Genomic DNA, 22,611 nt, shown 5'->3' with positions numbered 1-22,611 from the left:
TCATTGGTGAAGATTAACTGACAAAGAAAGATCAAGATAATCACAGGATGCTAAAGATATGCTAAGCCAAAAATAGAAGATATACTTTTCTATAAATGGAAATGACAAGTGACTGTTTACAAAAACTAATAGCATGTCTTATTGTATACTGTGTAAACCAGCAGTTAACTGAATTATAAAGTTAACACTGGTCCTTTAGTCAGTTGTAACAATTTAGATAGATAATCTTGTAACACTCTCAAGAAGAAGCTAAGCCCTTTATCAATAAAGAGCCTAAAAATTTTGTAGCAAAACATTCTTAATTTTAATATAAAATTAAGTGAGTTTTGAAGATTTGTGTTCTTTATTTTCTGCAAGCTTAATTTCTGCATGAACACATTTTTACTACAAAATTTAATTTATTTTGTTCAACCATAAAAGATTCAAGAAAAGCTCAAAAACAGTAAAACACATTCACCCCCCCCTCTGTGTGTTATTCATTTCCTAACATGTATGTAGATGGATCTTTAGGAGCATAGTGACCAGGAATGACTACATCACCTATAGTTGCTTCAGGTACCCTTACCACATGAATGAAGGGTCTATGTTTGAGAATTTCAACATATAGTGGATGAGACATCCTGATGAACAACATCATCTTATTCTTTCATAGAGTGTAGTTTACTTTGTCAAAGACATGGATCTTGATACTGCTAAGTTTTTGTGTACTCATACTTCCGAGATCTAATCTGTTTACTTTCAGATTTTCTCTGATACCACTTGTTAGGTATGAAATGTATACAGAGTGGGTGGTGAATGTGTTTTCTTGATTTTAATTAGTTAAAAACTATGTTGAATGTATTCAAGATAATCAAGTTTAATGTTTGGCTGCTTGAACTTGACAGACTAAATAATTGTAGTGATAATCAAATAACTGTATAGACAGAAACACAAATATCAAAACTCACTTGATTTATATTAAAATCAAATTAGTTGTGCTATAAATATGTGTTCTTGAATATGTTGGAACACAACTACTTCTTGAGAGAATACAAGAATTCTAGATCTGTTTTTGTTCCTTCTAACCTAAGGACCGTATTTTTGTTCCTTCTGAACTAAGGACCCGTGCTATGTTTTATAGATCAACATGCACAATTTCAGAACTTGCACTAAAATAGACCAACACATTTTTTAAAGTCCTTTTGTCTATATCCATTTTAAGTGCAACAAATCTGCATATAATTCTTCTAGGTCTGTGACCCTCCTTTGTCTAGTTCATCTTATCCCTTGATCTTGCACTTCTCAAGCTGTATTTGTAGACTTTCCATTTATTTAAGTGATAAAATAGTTTGTTGACTGATAATCTTGAATCTTCAAGTTGGTTGCATTATGTAATTTAAGCTGTTATCGAGATTTGCATTACGGTATAGAGATGTATTATATCGACACGTAGAATGACTTATCGATATCTCCACTTCTCTACAAGTGTTATGACTTGTCGATTTCTCCAATTCTTTTATGCAATTTGACTTGTCGATATCTTCAGTTCCATATATGCAGTTTTGACTTGTCGATATCTCCAGTTCTCTATATGCAGTTTGACTTCTCTACAAGTAAAGTGACACCTCTACAAGTATAATGACTTCTCTTCTCTACAAGTAGAGTGACTTCTCTATAGGCTTATTTGACTTCTCGATATAACTTGATTCGTGACTTCTCGACATTTGACTTAAAACATTTTTCAATCCACAACATTATTCTTCACCAAGCAGTTTATTTTTATTTTGAGGCACCATCAGGCTTGATTTTCTTTTAGAGATTTATTCCAAGTTTGTTGGTTGTTTATTGAAAAATACGTCAGTCTAGTCTATATGAACATTTTTACGAACAAAAAAAAATCATCACAAAATACATAAAATTACAAGTCAACTAAATCTCGGGACTGTCAGTGTAACTTAATCTTGTTATGTAGAGGCATGTCTTGCTCAAGAGACTTGTTGAGCATTTATAGCTCATGCTTGTTCGTTACTCCCTTATCTTTCAGTAAAATTAGACGATGAAATTTATCCATAATCAAATGGTAAATAAGCGTATGAGAAGACGAGACCCTCATGCATCTAGGATGCAGTTGCCTATTCAGAGGAGAGTTTTGAGTTACACCCACTCATGTATAAATTATGTAGAATATGTGTAATAAAAAACTAAAATAATTTGTAAAACTTAATTAGATATTTAGTTCTTGGTGTACTTATCAGATTTATGCTAATGACTTGAGATGATTTGTAATAATGGTTGTGTTAGTTTACATAATAACTAGACTCATGCTTAAAAATACATATTATCCCGATTTTAATTAGCAAGTGACTCTCAAATTTAGAACTCGTATTTGAAAAGCGTCATAATATATACGTACAGAATATATGTATACATACCCTATTCGTGCATCTTATTCTATATTTTAGATGCACATTCTTTATAAAATTTAAAACTTGGAATATGCGGGTATATTAGGGAAATATATTAATAAAAGATATTTTAGTAGACGGGATTTATAAGAAAAGATATTTTGAGCCGCTGTATCCTGAAATTAATTATTTTGGTCATTTTCTCTGCAAATGAATTGTCTTTAGTAAATTAAAAAGTAACATAGTGATGTTATTTAAGGAGTTTAGTAATGTTCGGGTTATTAAAGCCTTTTAAAAAATCTTGAGTGTGATTCAGATGGTTTTAGTTTGGATCGAGAAAAGTCTCCAGCATGAGTAGAGACACCGTAATCCAATTTGTTGAAGACGTTACAAAGTACAAATATGAAACATCAAGACAAGCTAAAGGTCCTGGTATAATAATAATACAGAACAGAACTAGAAAGTGTACATATATTTTCTTGGTATCCAAAAAAGAATCAAGTACACCAATGATTGGCTGAAATATAATCTGCTGCTAGAATACAAAAATAGCAAACTTTTTTTCAAATTTTGTTCCTCTACAAAAGAATATCAGGAAGAAAACTTTCTTTTTCTTGGTAAAACCCATTACATTTAATATATATCTGCTCCATATTCTTGACAAATTTTCAAAAATATTAAAAAGCTAAACAAATTGTGCTCGGACCATCCAATCTTACATGTCCGTCATAAACGATGATGCAATGGAACTGAGCATTTTCCCCGTTTCTCCCGCAATATTCTTAAGGGAAGAAATATCTTGTTGTGCCTGAAAGAGGAAGAAGTACTTAATAACAAGTTAAACAATTCTCTTGGCTTAAAGAAGCAACACCACATCTCAAATATTACATACTTGGAAAGACAGCTTGTTAATAAGGTCGCTTGCAGTGAGATCAAGACCTAAATTATCATCGTCATTGCCAAAGAGATCTGCACTTGAGATGGCTGTAGAACCCTAAAATACGGAAGCACATGTCATAAGCACCTTAAATTGTCACAAAAACTTGGGTACTTTTGTGTGCCCATTTCGCAACACCAATATACAAGGGAATATATGAAATTATATAATCTTTGATTTAATCGAGGACAATATATTTTCCAACAATCCATGATCGAGTGTTTAATGCTTCACACAAGCCATTAAAGAAGAGCATGCATGGAATAAAGTAAATTTGAGAACAAGTACGTTTAAACAATGAACCAAGTAGTCAATTACAAATTAAATCAAACAATAGCTTACTGGCTTCCACCAATAACAATGATAACTTACAGAGAATTTCTTCAAGGAAACTTGATTGTCATTTCCTTTGTTTTGATCCCCAAAGAATTGGGATGATGAAATAGATTTGGCATTGGAGAACTTCTTCCTTGCTTCATCAGTTTCTTGGACCTAAGAATATAAAGTACAAATAAGCCAGTTAGCAAAGGTATCTCAACAAAAGCACGAAACGAGGTAAACCCAAAGGGGAACATTACCATCTCTCTCCAAACAATACATGGTAAGCATCGGGATTATCTTTGGAAATTAGATGCCTAAAAAAAGATCTTCACAACTAAAGCAAAGTTCCACAAAAGGAAGGGAGTCGACTGAGCATCTCAGCCGAAAGATGGGCGATTGTTCCAAACACTAAATATGCTAAAACATTTGTTTCTTTAAGGAAGTTCTCATTTTTAGGTATCTCTAGAAAAATACATTAACATGTCGAGAGATAAATACATTTTTTCAGTTGCAGCTTTCATGATTTTCAAACACATCCTCATCTAACCATCAAGTTAAAGTGAGGCTATGTACACCAATTCAGATCAAATTAATAGCAAGTGAGCCTATGTTCACCAATTCAGATCAAATTAATAGCAATATAACATTAATTTATAAAGCTTTTACCCCAATTTCTAGTATTGTCTCACTGATAACATAATGTCAGCAATAAGGATAATTACACAGTGTAATGACCATTCTATTGACTAAATACACTATAGACATGTATAAAATAGCTTAAGAATGTGTCATCGGATAGCACGTGCATGCATATCATTACAAGATAAATATGTAAGACAATAATAATTTAGTATAAGAAAGAATGGCCTATTTTTGACCTTGCGTGTGTCTCTCATACATGTTTACCAATACGAGATGGATATTATCAAAAAATTTATAGGCCTGCCCTAGGCCGGGACGGGGCTTTTACTGGGCCAGATTTTTCTTGGACTTGGACATAAACACTTAGTACAATTAATATATATTAATCTCATCTACCCATACTGTCATTGGTGTATACCATTCACAAGGACACTCTATCATCCATATACCAAATTTAACATAATTCGGGATGCTCGTCTGGATCCTCAAACCCTCTCCTCTGTCATTATCTACAAACCACTACTACTTCATATTAAAAAATGTCATCCTCATTCATAATCTGTTAGAATTACGAGCCAACGAGATATATTGCCATAAACATGGGCGCACACAATCGAGTTACCCTTTGTAATCCTTCTGACATAACCAATAGATGTTAATATATGTACTTCCCTTATTCTGTACAAAATCAGTAAGATATTTAGTTTGTAGCCAGAGCACAAGACTTCCGACAGCAGTAGGGTCTGGGAAATTTCCCTATGTACGTGACCTCATGGACCGACCTGCTGTGTGGTTCATTTAACAAACGCGACCTACCTATCGTATAGCAAGTAGGCTATTGGCAAATTTTATAATAATAGTAAAACAAAATCTTTCATATGTTAGGAAAAATAAATGTCATTAAACTCACTTGCACTTTTGACGATGAGCTAGTTTTCTTCTGAAAACCATTATCCATCCCGTAATCTGAGAAAAAACTTGATGATGTTGGCAAGCTCACATGGCCATTGACTTGGTTGCCTCCAGTACCCTTCTCTGTAGCTTGGATGTTGTCCACATACTCGAAACGAGACGGAAAAGATGGACCTACTGGTGCGGTGCTACTTTTTGGTGCGGAAACTTTTGCCGGTGCTTCTTCCGGCTTCTGGTCATAAAGACTTTCATTAGGCTGCAATTTCGAGGAAAGGGATGTCAAATGAGAAAGATTATATCTTGGAAACATAATATAAACAAAAATAGTAATTTTGCAAATCAAATTTCTCAGATATAACAAATTTGCTTTTAAAAGTTACAAATAAGCCAAAAAAACAACAGGCTGTACCTTAGAGCTAAGCTTTCTAGCACCAAGCCCGCCAACCTTCCCCGTTTTCTTCCCACCAAGAGGCTTCTTCACTGAACTGGTAACCACTGAATGAGGGGCTCTGGCTCTCGGTGAAGCAGGTACATCAGGGGTTTCAATCTTTTGTAAAGAACTTTCTTTGGGGTTCTCTTGGACTTCGAAATCAAAAAAGCCGTCAACAGCTTGCACTGACTGAGGACCAACAGGAGATGTCTGCAGACCAGTTTCCTCCTTTGAACTTTTGGCAACTTCCTTTGAAAGCAATTGCTTATATAGTTCAGCTGCCCTTGATGTGTACTTTGCTTCCCTCTTTTCTCCATCAGTCCAACCATGTTGTTTAAAGAAAACTTGAGCACGATTATTTCCACCGAAAGTCATCATTTTTAATTGCTCAGGAGTCCATGAATCTAAGTTGGTTGACCTGCACATCAAAAATTTATATAAATTTTGATGATTGGCCATAATTAAAACGGTGGTCAAGATGGAAAAAGAAAAATAGTTATAGTTGAAATTACAGTCAAGTAATCAACTCTAAAAGTTTAGGAGACAACACAATGATAATTTTTCCGATTTAGTTTGTCAGTTACGATCAAGTAATTGACATATATTTTAGTTGCAATTTTCTTCTTACAACATCATAAATAATTTTTTAACACAATTAAAATGGTTATATGTCCCTCATAACAAGCTTCATACAAGGCAAACACTCCCATTGGCGTGATCTATGGGTACAAATAGTCAGGGGAGCCAGAGAGAGGGAGGGGAGACGGAGAAAGAGTGGGAGGGAGAGAGGGTGAGAGAGAGATAAATATATATATATATAGAGAGAGAGAGCTTGGTTCGACATACTTTTAAACAAAGTTTAAGGGTTTATAATTTAAATTAATATTAAGGGATGTTTGGCAACATGCATTTAATTTCAAATGACATGATTTAAGTTGTCATTTCAAATCCTCATATTTATGCTAATATTAAAATCCATATTATCTTGGTTATCCAAACAAGTCATTTGACCAAATCCAGAATTTCAAATGAAATCCAGGTTCCCCAAACAGATCACCACATTCAAAGGCAGCTAAAACAACAGAGCTTTGTAAATATTGCTATGTAAGTACTTCCAATACATAAAAAAATTTAAAATAATATAAACACAAAATACAATTTCTAATTCTGTACAAGGTTGTACCAAGTGCAAAAGGCTCTTGCACAAGCAGGGTCTGGGCAAGGTTACAGTGTATACAGCTATTAATAGAGAACAGCTATTAATTGAGAAACTGGTAAAACGTTCAAACCCGAGAGACCAATGCATTATGATTTACATATTTTACCATAACTATGATTAATAGAAGAAACATTCACTCAGTAAAGCTCGTAACACCTAAATGATATAAGTTTAATCTCTTGTTCATCCACAAAGAGATAAAGCAATCCAAAATTTCACCTTTATACTGCCATTAAATTTCAAAAAAAAAAGAAAGGGAAAGGTACAAAGTACTAATAACACAAAAATATTATAAAAACCAAGTACAAGTAGCTTCTAGGAGTCAAAACTGGTCTTGGAGTAATATGAGTATAAAAGAAGTGTAACACGAAATTAGCGTCTATTTAATCTCTATATCACATAATGTCGGTAATAGATCCCATAAAGATGACAACTTTCTAATCTAAACAAGTCCCAACTCAAGTCCATCCAACACATAGAATATTTGATCTTCACAAAATTCAACAATGTGACAATAACAATCTACCCAAAATTAACCATAAACAATACACTCATCAATTTAACAAAGCTAAATAAGAATAAAGATTCAATCTTTTTTCGATCCACAAAAAAATAACACAAACCAGAGAATTACACATCAAAACATGAATCAATAATCACCTGACAAAGCTGATGTGAACACCAAGACTCCTATGAACAGCTGAGCAATCAATACAGAGAAAGATCCCATAAGTAACAGAGGCCCAAGTAGGATTCTTGGCATTACAATCAAAGCACATCTACACAACAACACAAACACAATCAGATCAAAATCAAACAACCCAGAAAAAAAGTAACAACAACCCAGATCTTAAAATTTAAAAAAAAAACGACCCAGAAAAAAATATAAACAAAATTGAGTAAATTGATTTTTGACCTTGTTCTCTGGTTTAGCTTTCAATTTCCTGAAAACGGCATTTTTATCGGCGAGATTCTCCGACGCCATAGAGAAGGAGAATCAAAGTTCCAAGAGGAGGGAGAGATAGAGAGTAGAAAGAGAAAGAGAGACCTCCTCAAGGAACAGAGATTGAAAATGTTTGTAATGAAATTGAAAATGCGGTCAAGAGAGAAATATATGTTGTATAACCGCACCTCCGTGAATCTATCCCCTACGTTCTGCTTTTTTTCAACTCACCAAACGGTGCTGTTCAATTACCCAAATACCCTTTTAAGGTGTTTTTGCACTAATTGTTGTAAACAGATTTTCAGATTTTTTTTACAATATAAATTTTTTTCCTTGAAGAAAACGTTTTTAAATTCTTTGTTACATTTACAAAAAGAATAGTATAAAGAAAATAAATTGCGATTTATTGCTAAAATAGGAATAATGCAATCTACCTTGAAATTAATATTAAAAAATATGTATTTATTCTTAAATAATATAGAGTTAATTATCAAAATATCACATTTTTAAAGAAAGAAAATGACCACGATCTACCTATCATATGAGTTTTGTGAAGCTTAACGTGTTTTTAAAATTTTAGGGGCGTTGCACCGTTTCGTATAAGGCATTAGGATATGAATGAAAATATGTATATATCTTGATATGGGAGACGGAGGAGGATATCAGATGGTAAACACTGAAAACGAAACGGCGCATTATGTGTTGAGAGCCTAAAATGCCATATTTGCGTGATATTTAGGGCCAAAATTCTAAATTCAAATAATCAGGGTCATAAAAATTGAAAATGAGATATTTTAATAATAAACCCGATAATAAGTGTAAGATTTTCCTAGTATGTTTTTTTCTAAATGTTAGGCATCAAAGATAGATTAACAACTGAATACTAGCTTACCCTCGATTTAAGATTGGTGTTTTCTTATAAAATAAGAAAAGTTTATTTATTTATAAGATAATTGTTTTGAAGAGATCTAAGATTGGTGTTTTTTAGATTAAAGTTAAACATGATAGATTGGTCACATGTCACTATGACCTGTTTATGTTCTGTTATGACAGCTGCTTCTTACCATGAAACGATGTCTCAAGAAGAATAGAAAACAGATCAGGTACCAAAACATGACACTATTCTCAGCAATCAACATTACGAAATCTGTCATACTAAAAGATGTTGCTCATTAGCGGGTAGGCGGTAGACGGTAGTCTAGTTACTTTGCCCGAGTTTGCTTTGTTGCGGCCTCCCTGCGTGAGCTATTTTACACAACTCAAATATATATCAACAAAAACATACGTCAAACTATTTCTGCAACTCCGAACTGAACTTCCTCCTGTGAGCGATTTTCCACAACAAGTCCCGACAAGATTTAACGCAAACAGTTTGCATTGATCTTGCAAGAAAGAGGAACATTTAACATTCCTATATTTTATGCAGTGATAGCCCATAATAATTCAGGCCCAAGTGAAGAGCCCCATGACCCAAATACAAGATCCTAGACACGTGGCGGCATCACCACCGTCCAGGTTCCCGAGATCCAGAACATTCCTACGGCCCGGATCTGACAGTACTCTGACGCATTCAGCGTTGACCTTGAGGAGCCCAGGGCACGTGGCAACATCGCCACCGTCCAGGTACCCGGAATCCAAGACGTTCCTACGGTCCGGATCTGATAGTACTCTGACGCATCCCAGGCGTCCAGATGCCCTACAGTCCCAAAGGCCAACCTACGGTCCAGATGAAAAGGGACAAACCCCTCAACCCTAGTAGGAGGCCTATAAAAGGTAGAACAGAAGGAAGGTTACAGGGTACAATCTTACATACTTTCTCTCTCACCTATACTTACATGCACACACGTACTTCCCATAAATATATTCGCATAATCCCCACTTTTCCCTCTTTCTCCTTAAAAACCCTTTTTCATTATCACGCCGGAGGTGCCGCGGGGACGCCACCCCCTTCCGGTTTTGTTTTGTAGGTTCCCATCCTACAGCTACACCACACGCCGCCGCCGTCGCCGTCCAAAAGGAGTTTGAGTCCGGGCCCGGTCAGGGGAAGGCCCCGGGGTGATCTGGGATTATCATTGGCGCTAGAAGGAGGGGTCGAACCTCCGACCAGTGGTGTTCATATCCGCAGCCCCACCGCCCAGAAACTTGAAACACCATCTCCCAGTAAGAACGCTACTACCCATCTCTTAGATCTGTTTCTACGAATTTTATTATTTTGAGTTCATAACACCTTTGAATAACCATGACTACGAGAAAAAGCAAAGCAGCAATTTCTGCCTCTTTCCTTCCGCCTCCTCCCCAACCCAGGGATGGAGACATGGAAGATCTGGACGAAGGGCTCCCCATAACCCAAACTCCCTCTCAAAATCTCCAACCAGGAGACCAGAGAATAGTTATTGAAAGAGCTGCCCACAAACACACAGGGGTCCCCACCAATCCATGGGGAAGCATGACCCCGGAACAGATACAGGCGGCCATGGACTTGTGGAAGGAAAAGCAGGACGCCGAGCATGAGACCCGCCCAGGGGATCAGCGAGAGCGGTCCGGCGAACGGTCCGGAGAATCTCGAGGATCCGTCTTCGACCGGATTGTGAAGAACTTCAAAAGGCCACCAGAGGATGCCAGAGACGAAATAAAAAGAGCTGCCCTCCGTGAGAGAATTCGGAGGCCAAGCTAAAGAGAAAGGCTCACCGGATTCATGTTTCTTCAGACTCAGAGCCAGAGAAGGTGTCCAAGCAAGAACAAATGGCCCGGGTCCTTCGGGACCTTAAAAGAAAAGTGGAAGGCGACATGGAAGTAGGGGCGGCAGCAACCCCGTTCACAAAGAAATTGGAATCCACCCCCAGGGAGTCAGGGCTGAAGCACTTCAATTTTGACTCTTTTGACGGACTGGCTGACCCCGAGGAGCATCTGAACTATTTTGAGCGAATATCTAATATTAATGATTACAGCGACCTGACTAGATGCCGATTCTTCGCATCAACGTTGAAGGGGGGAGCTCAGAAATGGTTCAGCCGCATACCATCCCGGAGTGTGGACTCCTGGAAAGACTTCCGCGAGATGTTTTTGAAAAGATTCAGGGCCAACCGGATGAACGAGCTGCAGATGTGTCATCTGGAAACAATCCAGCAAAGAAGCAAGGAGCCTCTCCCGGAATTCATCAAAAGATTCCAGGAAGCGGTCAACCAACTCTCCAACTTAGAAGAAAAGGAGGCAGTAAACATCTTTCAAAGAAACTTGCACACGATATCTTGTGAAGGCTATGTTAAAGACTTGATTCATAGGGAGCCCCAGAGCCTGGCATCAGCATATGCGTTGGCATCAAAGTTCATAAAGGAAAACGATTTCCTCAAATCAATGAAGATGAATAGAAGAATACATGATGATGACGAGTCTTCGGAGCGACGCTCGTCATCCCGGATGGACAAAAGGTACAAGCTTGACAGGAAAGCAAACTACATTCAGCAGTCCCGGGAAACCCCACCCCGGGATACATACACCGAATCAACAAAGAGTGAAAGGAAACCCAAGACAAAGAAGGAACCCAAGCCGGAACCGGAGTGGACACCCCTCAACAGGCCCTGGGCCGACATTTTGCGCGAAGTCAAGGGCAAACCGTTCTATTATCCGCCAAAACCCTTGCTGGCGCCTCCCGAAAACAGGGCCCGGGACAAGCATTGTGGCTATCACGAGGATCATGGCCATACCACTGAAAACTGTTTCTCCCTCAAGATGTTCATAGAAGACCAAATCAAAAAAGGAAACATGAACCAGTATCTTCAAAGGGGGTCAAATGACAAAGACAGAGCCCCGGGAAGAGGCAAAAATGTGGTGAGTGTTGTTTTTGGAGGCACAGCCTCTCCACCTCGGAGCCCGGATCGGGAGAATGATGTGATGATGATCTAGACTCTGGAGGATGAGCCGATCTGCTTCTCTTATTCTGATTACGAGGGTCTCGATCCGGATCACAACTTTGCATTAGTGGTGACCCTTGACGTCGCAAACAACGAGGTAAAAAGAATTTTAGTTGACAATGGTTCATCTGCTAATATTGTATTCGAGCACACACTTAACAGGATGGAGCTCGGACACCTCCGAATGGACCCCTGTCTTGAAGACCCCTTGTACGGATTTGGGAACACGATGATTCCAATCCGGGGTATCATTTATCTTCCCATCATCTTTGGAACCGCACCCCGGCAGGTCTCTCATATGATGAAATTCTATGTGATAAGTGCAACCTCCTCATACAACATGATCCTTGGAAGGCCCACTATCACCAAGCTCAGGGCGATCCCCTCAATTATTCACTTGAAACTCAAGTTCCCCACCCCGGGAGGCATTGGGGAACTGAAAGGAGACAGGGAAATGGCAGGTAAATGCTATGGTCAAGCACTTGTCATGGCAGAAACGGAAACGGAAAACCGGAAGAAGATAATGTCCCTACCCAAGGGACAAAGCAGAAAGAAGCATCGAGAGCACCTTAGTAAAAGGGCCCGTTTGGATGTGAATATGATCGAGGACTCCGGATACGGCGTAACCAACGCTGATGCCCGGATTCAAAAATTTGTAAAGAGCAAGGAGAAGACAAAGGTAGAACCGGCCCAACAGACAATCGAGGTAGATTTGGAACCCGGGAACCCTACCCGAAAAATTAAAATCGGAAAAGGCCTGGAAACCACATTCCAGAAGGAGCTCATCGATCTACTAAAAGAATGCGCTGACGTGTTCGCCTGGTCCCCGGAAGACATGCCGGGGATTGATGAATCCATGGCCATGTACAGTCTGGATGTAGATCCAAAGCAAAAACCAATCAAGCAAAAATGAAGGAACTTTGCCCCGGAGAGACAACAGGCAATCGACCAAGAAGTCAAAAAATTGTTAAAGGCATACATAATCTGTGAAATTAAGTATCCGGATTGGCTAGCAAATGTGGTGCTGGTCAAGAAACCCAATGGAAAATGGCGAATGTGCGTGGATTATACAAACCTCAATTCGGCGTGTCCTAAAGATTCTTACCCCCTGCCCAACAATGACCAGCTGATAGACGCGACCTCGGGCCATGTTATGTTAAGTTTCATGGATGCCTTCTCGGGATACAACCAGGTCAAGATGAATCCGACAGACATCGCGAAGATGGCATTCATCACACACCGGGTTGTCTATGCTGTTGTTATGATGCCGTTTGGGTTAATCAACGCTGGGGCAACATACCAAAAAATGATGAATACCATCTTCAAAGATCAGCTGGGAAGGAACATGGAATCTTATGCTGATGATATGATCTCTAAGTCGGTCACAATCCCAGGGCACATCCAGGACCTTAGGGAGTGTTTCGACAACTTGAGGAAGTACAACATGAAGCTGAACCCGGAGAAATGCGCGTTCGGGGTCCCTTCCGGGAAGTTTCTGGGTTTCCTGGTCAGTGAAAGAGGAATAAAAGCCAACCCAGAGAAGATCAAAGCTATAATGGAAATGACAGTTCCCCGGACTAAAAAGGACATCCAAAAGCTTGTAGGAGGCCTAGCAGCACTTCGGAGATTTACCCCAAAGTTGGCAGAGAAATGCCTGCCTTTCTTCGAGCTGTTAAAAGGAGCCCAGAACAAAAAGCTAATCGACTGGACCCTGGACTGCCAAATAACGTTTGAGGAAGTAAAGCGACATCTGATGAACCCGCCTATTTTATCAAAAGCAAAGCCCGGGAAGCCCCTTTATCTCTACATCGCAGCCAGGGAAAGAGCGGTATCTTTAGTACTCATCCAGGAGGAAAATGGGACGCAGGCCCCGGTATACTATGCAAGCCAAGTCCTGAAAGATGCTGAAACCCGGTACCCAAACTTGGAAAAATTTGCACTGGCCCTTGTGCACTTGAGCAGAAAGCTGAGACAATACTTCCAAGGCCGGGAAATCAGGGTAATCACTAATCAACCACTTCGCAAAATCATCCACAAGCCAGACGCCTCCGGGAGGTTAGTCAATTGGGCAATCGAGTTGAGCCAGTTCAATATCAAATTTATCCCGAGGACAACCATAAAAGCCCAAGCTTTGGCCGAGTTTGTCATGGAATGCACTTTTCCAGAAACCTCCGAGACGCCTGAAACCAGATCCAAAGGGGAAAAAGAGTCTAACAACCGGGATTCTTGGACATTACATGTGGATGGCTCGGCTACAGCCGAAAGGTCCGGAGCCGGACTGATCCTCTCCAGCCTGGATGGGTTCACAATCCAGCAGGCCATAACCTTCACCTTCAAAGCAACAAACAACCAGGCTGAATATGAAGCCCTACTCTCCGGACTCAGGTTAGCCAAATCCCTTGGATTAAGGAAGTTAACAATTTATAGTGATTCTCAGATTGTGGTAAGGCAAACCAACGGTGAATATGTCGCAAAAGATCCCAAATTGGCCCGGTATCAGGAGATGGTTAGAGCAATCCTGGAAACCATCCCAGACTCGACCATCTTACAGATAAACAGAGAAGAAAATGCGAAAGCAGACGAGCTGTCTAAACTCGTCCAAAATACTTCGGATTTAAGCAGCTCGGTTTACTTCGAGGAACTCGGAGCCCCCAGCACCGATCGACACGAAGTATTATGTGTTAGTAGCCCGGAGAACTGGATGACGCCTTACATAGCCTATCTCAAAGACGATACCCTTCCGGAAGATCAGAACAAAGCCCGGTACCTCAAGTATAAGGCTGCACGCTTCTTTTTAGAAGACAATCAGTTATACCGGAGAACGTTCTCTGCACCAACTCTAAAGTGCGTTGATCCGAATGAAGCGGGTTACTGTCTCCGGGAGGTGCACGAGGGGATCTGCGGGGATCACCTAGCCGCTAAAGCTCTAGCCTACAATGTCATCAGACAAGGCTATTATTAGCCAACAATCCACGCTGATTCAGTCGCCTATGTCAAGACATGCAGCAAGTGCCAGAAGTTCAGCAACGTACCAAAACAAGGTTCAAGCCTCCATGGGTCCGTCCTCTCCCCGATCCCATTTGCTGTCTGGGGAATCGACATCATGGGTCCTTTCCCTCGGGCAAAAGGGGACCTCCGTTATGTTCTGGTAGCAATAGATTATATGACTAAGTGGGCGGAGGCCAAGGCTATGAGAACCATTAACCAGCAAGACTGCATCAAGTTCGTAGACATGATTGTAATGAGGTTCGGGATCCCAATGGTTTTAATCTCGGACAACGGGCCACAGTTCGTGGGTTCGGATTTTGAAGCCTATCTCAAAGAGCTCGGGATTAGACACAAAAAAGCATCGGTTGCCCATCCACAAGGGAATGGACAGGTTGAGGTCACAAACAGAACCATACTCTGAGGTCTGAAAAAGAGACTGGAAGATTCTAAAAAGAACTGGCCGGATGAACTCCCGAAGGTTTTATGGTCATACAGAACTACCCCCGGACAGGAACCAAGGAGACTCCATTCAAGCTTGCCTACGACACTGAAGTCCGGTTACCGGTAGAAACCGGATCCCCTTCACATAGAGTGACCAACTTTGACGAGGTCTCCAATATAGAAGGCCTTAGAACCAACCTCGAACTCCTTGATGAAGTAAGAGACCGGGCCGTAGGAAAAATGGAAAGCTACAAGGAAAAAACAAAGCTTTACTTTGCGAAGAAGACCAGGATAAGGGAATATGTGGTGGGAGATCTAGTGCTCCGGGACACTGAAGCCTCGGACCCAGCTAACCAGGGGAAACTGTAGCCGAACTGGGAAGGCCCTTATATAGTCAACGAAGTGATCCGTCCGGGAACTTATAAGCTGAACTACCTCAGCGGAACCGAGGTCCCCAATACCTGGCATGGAACCCGCCTAAGGAAATTCTATCAATAAGGAAAAGGTGCACACTCTGGAAATACCTCTACATTCATACTATGATATTTTGATGTAAGCATTGTCCCCATTCACCCCAGAATGTAATTTTTGCTTTCAATATGAATGAAAAACTCTACTTTAAGCGTTCCATAGCTTGAATCAATTTCATTACGTTGCTCCTTTATTTGCCATCAAATTTAAACAAACACAGCCCATGTTTACTCAAAGATTTTATAAAAAGGGTATAAAAATTTTACCCCATCCCGGGGTAAAATTTCTATCAAATGGAAAATTACCCCTACCCGGGGTCCTATAAAAACTCAGCCTATGAGTATTCATAAAATTTTTGTAAGTTAAAAATTTTACCCCATCCCGGGGTCCGCAAAAACACAGCCCATGTGTACTTTGAAAATTTCTGTCAAATGGAAAATTACCCCTACCCGGGGTCCTATAAAAACTCATCCTATGAGTATTCATAAAATTTTACCCCATCTCGGGGTCTGCAAAAACATAGCCCATGTGTCCTTAGGAAAATTCCTAACTATTCCTGAAATCCTAAGTCAGAAGTTCTAACATGCAAATCGACATGAAGGAAACGAAGCATAATCACATTAAACTACCCCGGGGAATCACACCCCGGGGGGCAAATCGAGATCATTCAAATTACAAACAGGTCTAAAAAGCCAAAAGGCTTAGTTCCGAATGACTTAAACTAAAAATAGGAAAATAAAAATTACATGCCAAAAAATGGCAGTCTTCAAGCTTCGACGGCAGGATCGACGGGAGGAGAAGGAGGCTGCTCCGGATCACCCTCTGGTATGGGAGGCTACTCAGCAAGTGGTGATCCGGGAAAGGAAGGAACGTTGCTAGAGGTTCCGGCACCAGACTCCCTTTCCTGGATGGCTTCTTTCTTCTGCTCCAGCCGAGTCTCCTCCTCAATGTACTTCTCCAGGAAGACATCAATGGTACCCTGAGGCTCTTCAACAAGATACTTAGAAGCAACATTCCAGCAGATCTGGATCTTCTCCAGGGCCTTGTCGTCCAGTTCTTCAAAGTATGCAGGAGTGCCCCGGAACCCTGCCAGAACCTCCTCGGGAGTGGGTCGAGCGGCAAGATCATCCTTCAACTTCTGATTTTCAGCCCTCATCTCCCGGACAGAAGCCTCAGCCCGATCCCGCCTCTCCCGAATCTCGTCCAGAATCTTCTTATGAGCAGCAGCCTCCCTTGCACTTGCCTCCTTCAACTCCTGGATCTCCCGGGATAGCCGCTCGGATTCAGTCTTGTAGACCTCGGCAGCATCAGCCTTCGCCTGAAGGCTCCGGGTTATGCAAACCAGTCCAGCAACACGGGAGTTAGCCTGAAAACATTATAAATAAGAATTAGGTAACACAAAATACAAGAACACAAGAAGAAGGCAAGTAAGAAAAAGGCTTACAGCAGTGATCTCCTCCTGAAGCCCGACCAGGAAGTCGTCAAGAGGCTCCTTCCTATACTTCTTCCTCTCCGTCGTGCTAGCATAGTTCTCAAACAGCTCCCTCCGGTGAGTCTCCGGGGTGAAACTAGCAAGCAGGGCCATCAAAGTTTCCGGAGTGTCCGGGGCCAGGTCAACAACAGCCTTCTTCGAAACTGGGCCCTCAGATACATCATCACCTTTGTCCCCGGAACCCGTGGGAGCACTCTTCCTCTTTCGAGGTGCCGGAACCCTTATCACATCCCCTTGCTGCACGTCCTCGGCCCGGGGCTCATTGATCACGATCGTTGTTCTCCCCGGACGAGACGGCGCCGCCTTCCGGGCCGCATCATCACCCTCACCAACCTTCTTCTTCCCGGTGTCCACGCTCGTCATTCCCCCAATCCTTCGCAGCTTGGCTGAGAGATCCTTAAGTTGGGCAGACATATTCGGGGGATAAGGAATTAACTTCAGAATACCTGAAAAGGAAACAACAAAATATCAGTCCTGGATACAAACAATCAATAAAAGCTAAAGTAACAAAAATAACGCTAAGGCAAATGACTTACATCCGGCAGCATGCATGTTTTCATTGCTAGTAAAATAGTGCCGGGTCCACTGCGTCCCAAGTGCCCCACAGAAGGCATAAACCATCGCGAGAGCTGCTTGCCCGAGCCGCTGGACCGGAAACCTATCTGTTTTAATTTCAAGTTTATGGAGCGGCATGAACTCCAGATCCCCACCCCGGACAAAAATGAACTCCTAGTGCCATCCCTTAAGCGACGTCAACATACTAACCGGGAGAACCATCTTATCAGAAGGATACCCACAGTCCTCTATCCTAAACATGAACTCATAAATCGGCCTAGCGGTGGACCTCTTGATTTTGAAAATATGATGGAAAAGTTTGAAGGCGGGGAGGTAGTTTTTGGCGTGACAGCAAGCTAAAAACCAACTTATCCATTTCACCGAATTCGGGGCCAGCTGAGTAAAAGGGATACCATAAACATCCCGGCACAGGGATTTGGTAAACTGATGTAATCCGAGGCGCATGCCCCGGAGATGCTCTAATGGAATATCGACCCATCCCCCTCCGGTCTGTGATATACTCTTTCGTGCTCCTCGGGCCATCTCCATTGGTATGTGTCATCAAGGTTAAAGGCGAGTCTAAGGGCGCCATCTATCTCAGCGTCCGTATATTTCTCCTGGACCTCTTTATGAACCGCCCCACACTCATACCTAGTCCCCGGGGCGGTGAAGAACTTCCTATTCATGTCATCCTCATTATAGGGCTCCCTGCCTCCCAAACCATCCGGGCCCCCATATGCCTCGGATAAATCTCTGTAATAAAAGCTCAGGGGCTTAGGGTTCACTCTGCACTGGACAAAGTATTCATCTACATCCTCCCATGACCCATCCGGATTCGATAAAGTACCCCCGGAACCTAACACTAGGGTCTGAGCTAAAACTTGTTGAGGCTGGTCAACCCGGGGAGGCATCTCTACTGAACTACTGCTAGAAGAGGAAGAAGGGTAGAAGGAGTTAAGTTCGCCTAATCCGATAGGACGCTCGGGATACCGGTTCCTAAGAGTAGCAATACGTTTAAAACGGCTACCTGGCATATACTATGTGTGTCTATATAAACGCACCACGGAGTCAATGCCAAACCCGAACCCAACAACAACAAAAACAAGACAAAAAACAGAAAAAGATTAGAAATAAATCGTATATGGGTCTTACCCCAAAAACAAGATCTACAGCATATACACACACATACAACTAAAAACATACACCAAGAACACACCCCGGGCCCCCCACAACTTTTTACACTACAAAAAACCCACTTATTTGCATACAATACTACCAAAATCCATGTTAAATACGCAAATCAAGCACAAAACCATTGCAAAGGCTATGCAAAATCTACAAACTACAGAGATTCAAGGTCGAATAAACAAGATAGTCATGAAATTCGAACAAGGAATACGAAAGAGCGAAGCAAAACTCGCACAAAATGGTTACATGCACTGCGAAAACGAATGAAAAAGAAGTAAACGAGAGAGGCGAGAGATCAAGATGCTTACAAAGTAGCAAGAGAAGGAAATGCGGCTTCAACAACGAATGCTCCAAAAAATCTCTGTAAAATGCTCTCTTATCTCTCTATGCAGAAGTGTTTGCGTAAATGAAAAAAGAAAAGGAGAGGATGGTATTTATAGAAGAAAGAAAGGTAAGAGGCAGGTGAAAGGTTTTTGCAGTAAAAATTAACCCCTCAACCACATGGCAGAAACCAATTGGTCCCAAAAAGTAACTGCACAGTAGTTATTACATGAACCGTCACGTAATCATTACGTGGGCGCGTCTTTTTAGGCGAAAAAGGGGGAAAATAAATAACCGACAAACTCAAAATATACGGATAAACGTATCTATCTTTTACCCCGGCTGGAATCCCAACAGTCGCCTGACACCCCGGATTTGCAGCGTCAACTTTTCAGAGTCCGGTCAAATCAAATGTCAGGAGTGTACTTACCCACCAAACCGTGCCCAAAATTCAAATTCAAAATCAAATAACTAACCAAGTCAATCCCGGAGTCTCATCCCCATCTGACCCCGGGGTTAGGGGGCAGCAAATCAAACAACCCCCAAAATTTTGCAAAGTATGTCAAGGAATCCCACCTTGAACTCAAGTCAAATAACTAACCAAGTCAACCCGGGAGTCTCATCCCCATTTAACCCCGGGGTTAGGGGGCAACAAATCAAACAACCCCCAAAAAATTCTTCCCACCTTAAAACTCAAGTCAAATGACTAACCAAGTCAACCCCGGAGTCTCATCCCCATTTGACCCCGGGGTTAGGGGGCAGCAAATCAAACAACCCCCAAAATTTTACAAAGGCGTCGCGGCACAAAGGCAATTACTCTACTCCCCCATCCGGGTAAACCCGCATAAGGGAGTGGGGGGAAAATGATAGCCCATAATAATTCAGGCCCAAGTGAAGAGGCCCAGGGCCCAAATATAAGATCCCAGAACACGTGGCGGCATCACCACCGTCCAGGTTCCCGAGATCCAGAACATTCCTACGGCCCGGATCTGACAGTACTCTGACGCATTCAGCGTTGACCTTGAGGAGCCCAGGGCACGTGGCAACATCGCCACCGTCCAGGTACTCGGAATCCAAGACGTTCCTACGGTCCGGATCTGATAGTACTCTGACGCATCCCAGGCGTCTAGATGCCCTACAGTCCAAAAGGCCAACCTACGGTCCAGATGAAAAGGGACAAACCCCTAAACCCTAGTAGGAGGCCTATAAAAGGTAGAACAGAAGGAAGGTTACAGGGTACAATCTTACATACTCTCTCTCTCACCTATACTTACATGCACACACGTACTTCTCATAAATATATTCGCATAATCCCCACTTTGCCCTCCTTCTCCTTAAAAACCCTTTCTCGTTCTCACGCCGGAGGTGCCACGGGGACGCCACCCCCCTCCGGTTCTGTTTTGTAGGTTCCCACCCTACAGCTACACCACACGCCGCCGCCGTCGCCGTCCAAAAGGAGTTTGAGTCCGGGCCCGGCCAGGGGAAGGCCCCGAGGTGATCTGGGATTATCATGTAGGGCTCAAGTTCCTGACAGACAGATAATTGTTATAACATATTTATCGCATATAATAAGTATTGTAAGAATGGATGGAACCCGTGTTTTCAAATAAAAAAACAGGTATCAATCCTCTCTGCTGATGATAAAAATAATTCTCAAGAATTTAAAATGCAGATATCTTCTGGAAAAAAAATTGCTGATATCTTTATCCGTGTGTATGAAAGGCCAAAAAAAGAGCAACAACAAAAGTTTGAAAATTCATATAGTCACATAGTTTGACAAAACAATTACTTCCAACATTAAATCTAAATTTTAATATATGTTGTTAAACAGACCACATCTCAGTTCATATCACAAAATAAAGCTCCTCTGATTGCATGTGATAAAAATTTTGTGAACTTGTTTAGAAGAGAGCAACTACTTCAGATGCAAAAAAGCCCATCTCTTCTTCTCGGAGAGTAACCCAAGCTTCTATGCCAAAATCTGGTGCGTCCTTCAATACAAATGTGTTACTTATAACACTGCTACAAGGGCCAGCCCATACAGGTTTTCCCCACCCAAAATCAATATCATCAAATGGAAACCTGCACAAGCTTGTTCCTTTGTAAACATTACATTCATCACTCATACTCTTGTTCATCATATGCTTCATCATGTCACAGATCATTGCGTAGCATTCATTCGACGTTTTATTCTTACCAAACCTATCATTGAACTGTGCCATTCCAGTTTTCATTGCGGTTACCAAACTATGCAATTCTTTTTCCTTCTCATTCTTTACCATAACTGTAGAAAACCAAGAAAAATTTCCAACTGAGTTTGCTGGTACTGGTGGTACAGTTCTTGGCCTCAAATTTACGGGTTGAATGAAGAGATAAGGCCTTGAAGATTCACCCATTGCCTTAAAGTTTGCTGTCATGAAACATTTGTAAATGATTGCACCTACAAGTTCAACTCGCGAAGGATTAGACACTCCTAGTTTTGTTAACATGGCCTTGAGATGAGCTAGTTTTGAAGCGTCGAAAATGAACCTTCGTGTGACACAATCATCGAACTTCTCAATCTTGGTAATTTCTCTAACAATTGGTGGATCACTAGGGGGTACAAGTGACTTTGAAATGAAATGCGGAGATGGCACATTTAAGCCCGAGTTTCGTGCAAGTGATGCCCAATCCCAAAGAAATGAAGCTACTGTTCCACCATCAGCAATCTTGTGTAACAAACAATTACTAATAGCCACAGCACCACAATTAAGAAATGTGACTTGAACTACAAGAAGACTGCCCTTATAGGATTCATTCCAAAGAACTCCCTCTGGATAAAACATATCAATTGTTTGAGGCTCAGTCTTTTCAAGAATTTCCGATAGCTTACAGTTCACTCGGGCTACAAAGAATTCAACCCCATTATCATTACACTCAATGACACCTTTACTTCCAGGTCTACCAGCAAAAGGATAATAAAGAGTTAGAGTTTCAGATAAAGATTTCTTGAGTATATTAGTAATGTCATCGGTGTTTATATCGGTTTTAGGGTATAACATCATCATTGGAAGGTAAAAATTAGGAGAGAGCTGATCCAACAAAGAAAGATTGAAATATTTTAAGTGATGTGGTGTTGGAGAGGAAGGTTCTATGAGTTCTTTTGAGATTATCAGAGGAGGCTGCACATTGACCATTTTGCAGAATAAACGATTGTACAACTAGAAAGCAGGTGTGCGTTTCAGCTCTAATTTATATGCAAGCAGCAGGTATTATTATAGATGTAGAATAGTTGCCAGCATTTTTTTCCTACAGATATTATAGGCAAGTAATACAAAAGTGGCTGGAGGATTAGGATATTAATCTAGATTTTCTCAACAAAGTTATAATTGTATCTAATCATTGCCTTGACATGAACGCCTGGATACTTTTAGGAACAAGTGAAATTTTATAATCACATGTTTAGTATTATTGTTT

General features: G+C 41.1%; 4 protein-coding genes across 4 annotated transcripts; 2 read left to right on the top strand and 2 right to left on the bottom strand.

Annotated features, from left to right (window-relative positions):
- Positions 1-2,837: 2,837 nt before the first annotated feature.
- LOC141697318 (putative ADP-ribosylation factor GTPase-activating protein AGD8) lies at positions 2,838-7,988 on the bottom strand. Its single transcript, XM_074501616.1, has 7 exons — positions 7,762-7,988; positions 7,506-7,624; positions 5,606-6,044; positions 5,195-5,452; positions 3,694-3,813; positions 3,277-3,378; positions 2,838-3,192 (listed from the first exon to the last, which is right to left on the bottom strand). Exons 1-7 carry the CDS (start codon positions 7,828-7,830, stop codon positions 3,100-3,102), a joined length of 1,200 nt encoding a protein of 399 aa, XP_074357717.1. The 5' UTR covers positions 7,831-7,988; the 3' UTR covers positions 2,838-3,099.
- A 2,542-nt stretch (positions 7,989-10,530) lies between these two features.
- On the top strand, positions 10,531-11,691 carry LOC141695714 (uncharacterized). Its single transcript, XM_074499941.1, has one exon. The coding sequence runs from the start codon at positions 10,531-10,533 to the stop codon at positions 11,689-11,691; it is 1,161 nt and encodes a 386-aa protein (XP_074356042.1).
- Positions 11,692-14,802: 3,111 nt separating this feature from the next.
- Positions 14,803-15,497, top strand: LOC141695713 (uncharacterized). Its single transcript, XM_074499940.1, has 2 exons — positions 14,803-15,078; positions 15,183-15,497. Exons 1-2 carry the CDS (start codon positions 14,803-14,805, stop codon positions 15,495-15,497), a joined length of 591 nt encoding a protein of 196 aa, XP_074356041.1.
- A 5,502-nt stretch (positions 15,498-20,999) lies between these two features.
- On the bottom strand, positions 21,000-22,331 carry LOC141695712 (acyltransferase-like). Its single transcript, XM_074499939.1, has one exon. The coding sequence runs from the start codon at positions 22,329-22,331 to the stop codon at positions 21,057-21,059; it is 1,275 nt and encodes a 424-aa protein (XP_074356040.1). The 3' UTR covers positions 21,000-21,056.
- Between the last annotated feature and the right edge of the window lie 280 nt (positions 22,332-22,611).

This window comes from Apium graveolens, chromosome 11 (genome assembly GCF_009905375.1).
Source record: "Apium graveolens cultivar Ventura chromosome 11, ASM990537v1, whole genome shotgun sequence".
In the NCBI taxonomy this organism is placed as follows: Eukaryota; Viridiplantae; Streptophyta; class Magnoliopsida; order Apiales; family Apiaceae; genus Apium; species Apium graveolens.
Note: the sequence above shows the minus strand (reverse complement) of the source record. Positions and strands in the feature narration are given on the sequence as shown.